The 6,125-nt window shown below is 68.0% G+C and overlaps 1 protein-coding gene across 1 annotated transcript; it reads right to left on the minus strand.

Moving 5' to 3' along the window:
• Positions 1-104: 104 nt before the first annotated feature.
• Positions 105-4,324, minus strand: MNEG_7463 (WD repeat-containing protein 36; the record flags this gene model as incomplete). The annotated part of the gene is made up of 6 exons (XM_014044062.1): positions 105-107; positions 184-1,450; positions 1,723-2,979; positions 3,223-3,371; positions 3,999-4,125; positions 4,317-4,324. The coding sequence occupies 6 exons, from the start codon at positions 4,322-4,324 to the stop codon at positions 105-107; spliced, it is 2,811 nt and encodes a 936-aa protein (XP_013899516.1).
• Positions 4,325-6,125: the final 1,801 nt, after the last annotated feature.

Consider the following 6,125-nt stretch of genomic DNA (forward strand, 5'->3'; position numbering starts at 1 on the left):
GCAGAAGGCAGGGCCAGGAGATGTGGGTGGGGGACAGCGATGTAGTGATTGGTTGCTGAGACACACACAGCGAAAATGGCAGTCAAAAGGGTGCGGTACTGGCATTACTGTCACCCCCAGCCACCACTGCCCGCGGCCGCCCCTGCACCCCAAGTGCGTGCCCGGACCCCCAACCCCGCGCACCGCAAGCACGTGCCGCAGCAGGGCCTGGCAGAACTCGTAGTTGCGCGCCGCCGCCACCTCAGCCTCCAGGCAGCCCAGCAGGAGGCCCACGTCCGCCACCTCGCGCTGGCCCGCGCCCTCCAGCACCACCATGCCGCGCAGCTCACGGTCCAGCGCAGCGGGGGACAGCCCGCGCACATGGCCCATGAACGAGGAAAAATCCCCTGCGTCACCGCCCGCGCGCAGCAGGCGCAGGAACGTGCCCACCGGCTGCGCTTGGGCGGACGGCTTGGTGCGCAGCACGCGCGAGCCCGGTGCTGCCCGCACTGCTGCAGTTGCGGCTTCGCCCTCGCCGCCGTCCTCACCCCCTTCCTCGCCGCCGCTGCCGCTGTCATCGCCATCCCCCCACCCCGCCAGGACGCCTCCGGCCGTGGGGGCAGCAGCCTCCTGGGCGCCGCTGCCACCTGTTGCTGCCGCCGCTGCCGCTGCCGCTGCCGCTGCGTCAAACACCGGGTTGCCCTCGAGGCCTGGCACCGTGGGCAAGAAGAAGGGGGCAGCCTCGGGCTTCTTGGGCGGCTGTGTGGGGCGCGAGCGCGCCTTGATGGCGTCCAGGTGCAGCAGCGTCTCCCACTGCGCGCGCGGCAGCAGCGACAGCGTCACCAGCTCGGGACTCAGCGGCGTCGGGGCGCCGCCGCCCGCGGCGCCGGTCCGCTCGTATGCCGGGGCCCCCGGGCCCGCGCTTGCCGCGGCTGCCGCCGCAGCAGCCGCTTGCTCCTGCTTTCTCTGGCGCCGCTCCAGCTTCCGCTGCTGCTGTTGCTGCGTGCTGTCCTCGTCCTCACTGCCGCCACCGCTGCTGCTGCTTTCGTCGTCATCACTGCCATCGCCGCCGCCCAAAAACTCGTCACTGCTCGCGTCGTCCAGCCCGTCAATGGCCATGCCAACGGCACCGCCGCGGTTGGCCTTCCCAAGCCGCGGCGCGTCCGCCCCCGACCCGCTGGCGATGGAGGGCAGCGCCACTGGCACCGGCCTGTTGCTGTTGACCGCGACCCCCGCGGCGTCGCCAAACATGAGCTGGTTGCTCCACAGGAAGACCCCGCGCTTGTGGGCGTGCGTGGTGGCCAGCAGGTCGCGGCCGGGGCTGAGGCTGAGGCAGGTGACGGGCGAGCCCATGGCCATGGCCTGCAGGCAGGTGCCCGCCGGGATGTCCCATACGCGCACGGTGCCGTCCAGTGACGAGCTGAGCAGCCACCGGCAGTCGCTGCTCACCACAAGGCTGGTGATGCGGTCCCTGTGAGGACGGGTGGTAGGGCGGGGGGGGGGGGCAACAGAGCGCAGGGTGGGTCCGGGGCCGTCCGCCAGGGTCGCGCTGCCGCGCGTTGCGGCGGCCACGTCAGCTGCAGTACCTGAGGCAATTGCTGAAAAACTGCGTCCTGACAGATAAGCGCTTGCCTTGCCAGGAAGTGGGTACAGGAACGAAATGTGTGCCCGCACGGCAGATGAGCACCCTCGCTTGCGCATCACAAGGCCGCCATCACCCAGGCACCGCCCAGGCCGCCGCACCTGTGCCCGGCAAACCGCCGCACCAGCCTGGCGGCCTCCACGTCAAACAGCCGGATCACGCGGTCCGCACACGCCACCGCCGCCAGCCCGCTGCCGGGGTGCAGCGCCAGGTGGCTGGCCCCGCAGCCCAGCGCCACCTCCCCCACCAGCGCCTGGCGCTTGAAGTCCCACACACGCAGCGCGCCATCGGACGCGCCCAGCGTCACCAGCAGCCGGTTGCAGCCGTCCACCGCCACGCCCGCCACTGCGCCGTCGTGCGCGGGAAGCAGCGCCGCCGGCGCAGCACCAGCGCCGCCCGTGGCGCGAGGCGCGCGCCTGGAGAATGCGCCGCGGTGCAGCCCGCTCTGCATGTTGTATCGGTCCACGCGGCCGGCGGCGCTCCCCACGACGCCAAAGTTGCCGCAGGGGCTGGCGGCGACGGCGGTGACGGGCGCCGCGGGGCGGCCGCCGAGCTCTGCGGGCGGCGGCACGAGGCGCGCCTCCCCGAGTGTGAAGTGTGCGAGGCGCCAGGTGTACGCCGTGGCGTCGCCCTCGTGCGCGGTGACGACGTTGGCCCAGTCCCTCTCTCGCGCCTCCTGCGCCGCCAGGGCTGCGATGCGGCCCAGGCGGACCTCCTCCTCGCGCAGCCTCAGCCGCTTGGCGCGCCGCGCGGCGTGGCCCTGGCTGAGCTCGCGGCTCTGCTGGTCCTGGATGGAGCTGAACACGCGCAGCGCGCGGTCAGCACCGGCGCTCAGCAGCCGCAGGCCTTCCGCGTAGTGCACCACCACGCTCGGCGGCGCCGCGTGGCCGCTGCGGAAGCGCAGCAGGCGTGCGGCAGCATCTGCGCCGTCAAAGGCCCACTGCTTGATGCTGTTGTCGGCGGCGCTGCTCATGAGCAGGGGCTCCCCAGGGAAGAAGTGCAGCGACAGCAGCGGCGCATCGTGGGCGTCGCGCAGCAAGCCGTGCAGGCGCCGTTCCTCCAGGTTCCACACGCTCAGCACGCCGGCGCCGCCGCCTGCCGCCATTAGGGGCACCCCGGGGCCGGTGCGGAACGAGAGGCACGTCACAGCCCGCCCCGCTTGGCCCACAGCTGCCGCTGCGCTGGCGCTGCTCCTTGGACCAAAGCGCTCGTCGGCCGTTCCCGCGCCAGCAGCATTATCAAAGGCCACGACTGTCTCGTCAAAACGCAGGTTGTGCAGCACAGCGCGGCCGTCGGCCAGGCCGACGCCCACCACATCAAGCGCAGGCGACGGCTGCAGGCAGCGCACTGGGGAGCCCCTGTTGTCAGTGCGCGGGGCAGGGCAAAATTGCAGTTGTGTCTGATGCGCAGCAGCTTACACAATGTTCTGTGACTGTCACACACTGTTTATAATCGCAGACAACGTTGGTGGCAAACAGGGCCAAGCGCCGTGCGATGTTTGTTGTCCTCTGCAAGGCACGGCCCCCCCAGAGCCCCTTCCTGCTTGAGTGATGCACGCCTGCAGCCTGTTGGGCCGCTCCCCACTACCCACTACAACTCACCAGCCGGGGAAGGTGTGCAGCCTAGTGGCCGTGACAAAGTTCCACAGCTGCAGGCGGCCGTCCTCGCCCCCCACCACCACCTTGTTGAGGTACGTGTCAGGGTGCGCCAGGCAGACAGGCACAAAGCCATCCTCAAAGTCGATGGTCACCTGTCAAGGCAATGCGTGTTTACATGAATGTGAGTAATGCATGTACGCATTCGTGGGAGAACGAAACAGCAAGCGTGTGAGTGTGTGCGTGCGTACAACTGCGCATATGTGTGCATGCGCAAACACGTGTATGTATGAGTGTGTGTGTGTGTGTGTGTGTCTGTGTGTGTGTGTGCATGCGTGCGCGCGTGCGCTCCCCGGGCGCGCGTGCGCTCCCCGGGCGCGCGCGCGCGCGTGTGTGTGTGTGTGTGTGTGTGTGTGTGTGTGTGTGTGTGTGTGTGTGTGTGTGTGTGCATTGCGCTCCCCGGGCGCGCGTGCGCTCCCCGGGCGCGCGCGCGCGCGCGTGTGTGTGTGTGTGTGTGTGTGTGTGTGTGTGTGTGCACGCGCATGCGTGCACACACAGCATGCCTGTTCAAACAAATGCACGCGACGGTGAGAAGTGCATTGGCACAGTGGACCCCCAAAACCAGAGCACAGGTGCCGCGTACGCCAGCGAGGCGCGGTACGCCGCCTTGACCCGTCTCCTGGGATGCCAAGCAACAAGCTGCTACCTCAACAGCTGGTGCTGCAGCGCACGTGGGTCGGCTGCTCCCTCAACAAAAGCAGCCACCTCGCGCCCCAGCTCACCTCTGGCGAGTCGTGCTTCCCGATGCGCCACACCAGCAGGCGGCGGTCTGCCCCCAGGCTTAGCAGCACGTCCCCCAGCACCAGCATCTGGCGCACGGGGGCGCCGTGGCCGCGGTACTCCCCCACCCTGGAGGGGAGGGACAGAACCGAGGACTTCAGTATAGCGACCGCTGGTGGGCAGCGCACCAACGCGCAGCAGCCCAGGCGCAGCAAAGAGGACAGCTGCCAGCAGACAGCTGCAAACGCTGCTAGAGCACCGCTCTCCACCACTGGCAAAGCAGGCCGACCATCGCCCTCTGCGGCTGTCAGCGCGCTCACTTGTGCATTCGCCTGCACTCCTGGATGGTGGTGCCGGCTGCTGCAAATGTAAGGTCGCCTTTCACAGCCAGGGCTGTCACTGCACGCTGCAGTTGAGGCCCCACCATCACTAATGTCAGCTTGGCGGTGTTGTACACCTGCCCAATCGGGGTGGGGGAGGTCCGGCAGCAACGTCCCAGTCAGGGGCGGCCCAAGCCATCCAGAAGAGCAAACATACACAAGCCAGACTCCAGGCATGTTGTGGTGCTACACATGGCCTGGCTTATCACTGCTGACTGCCAGAACAGCTGGGGTAGCGCATTGCACAACCTCGCAGGCGCGCAAGTTAAAGCCCAAGCCGCTTGCCTGCCACGTCTGCCCGACGCTGACGGTCACATACGCCTCCTTCCCACGGCGCTGAACGGCGAAGGGGACATCGTCTGTGATGTAGCCCAAAGCCCTGAATGGCTTAAACAAAGCTTCCCCCGCTGCCATTGCAACCGAGCACGCGCAAGCGCGGCGGCCGCTGACGCTGTCGACGGCCGCCGGCACTCCGGCGGTGATGCAGAGCCCGTGGGCCCTCGCTAAGCCAGCGGACGGTTGATACTGTCCAAATCACGAGTTGATCCCGCAGCTCTACACTGCTGAGGTGTAGATGAGTAGAGGGCGCCCAGCTGCGCGTCGAACGCGTTGATCGATACTAAAGGTAGCCTCACTTGCGCGTCGCGTTCAACTTGTGTTGAACAAACCGATTGCCGTAGCTGACATTTTAGTCTAAGCGCGACTTTGTTGCTGGGGCTTTTTTCTGATCAGCCCAGCCTTGCAGTATGGTATCATAAGCCGAACTGGAAAGCGCGTGGTTATCACTGTAACTTTTCTATATACTCCACGCGGAGGTGAACGCAGTTTGCGCACTGTACACCGGCTGCAGCGGTCGGTTTCGCCCGACCAGCAAGCGCCGCAGCATCAGCAGTGTCCCAGCGACAAGAGCCTTTCAAGGGCTGCCCGCGCTGGCCTGAGGCGGCAGCACAAACACACGTGTAAAGGCTGCGCAGGCCGAGCGGCGGGCGTGGACGCAGCGCCGCCCTGTGCGTGTGCGCCTATGGAAAGAGCCTCTGATGATGTGCTGGGGCTGCTTTTCGTGGCACTGCTGGACGACCGCTCCTTCATATGGCTGCGCACCGCGCTTCCGCTTGTCTGCAAGCGCTGGGCGTCGCTGCTGCGTGCACCGCGGCCACTGTTCCGCCACATCACTGTGAACGCCAAGGCCGAGTGCACGCACACACGCCGCAACGGCGTCATATCGCGCGTGTCAGTTGATCTCGCCGGCACCAGCGGCTGCGGCGGCAGCTGCGGCGCCGCGCCTGCTCCTTCGCCCCGCACGCCAGCTTCACCGCCCGGCGGCTCGTCCCCGCTGCTGGGCAGCTCCCCTGCGACAGCCTCCTCGCCCCTGCGTGGCGGGTGGGTGGGCAGCGGCTCGCCCCCGAGCTTACCTGCTGCACCGCACACGGCCCTGCAGCGGCCCAACTCGGCCAGCTCAATGGCGGTGCTTTGCAGTGGGGGCAGCGGCAGCACCGGACGGTGTGGCCTGCACCACAGCGCTAGCTCGTCGCGCGTGCGGGCGCGTCTGAGCAGCCGCCGTGTGCACGCGTGGCTGCAGCCCCGTGCGGCAGCGGTGGCGTCCCTGTCGCTGGACCTCACCGGAGCCCACGATTTCACCGCGGCTGCAGTGGAGCGGCTTGCGTTCCTGCTGGCACCCTCACTGACGCGGCTGCGACTGGCGGGGGCACCCGTGGACGCCAGCGATTGCTGCGAGGCCCTGGGTGCGTG

The sequence above is a fragment of the Monoraphidium neglectum genome (assembly GCF_000611645.1).
Source record: "Monoraphidium neglectum strain SAG 48.87 unplaced genomic scaffold scaffold01321, whole genome shotgun sequence".
In the NCBI taxonomy this organism is placed as follows: domain Eukaryota; kingdom Viridiplantae; phylum Chlorophyta; class Chlorophyceae; order Sphaeropleales; family Selenastraceae; genus Monoraphidium; species Monoraphidium neglectum.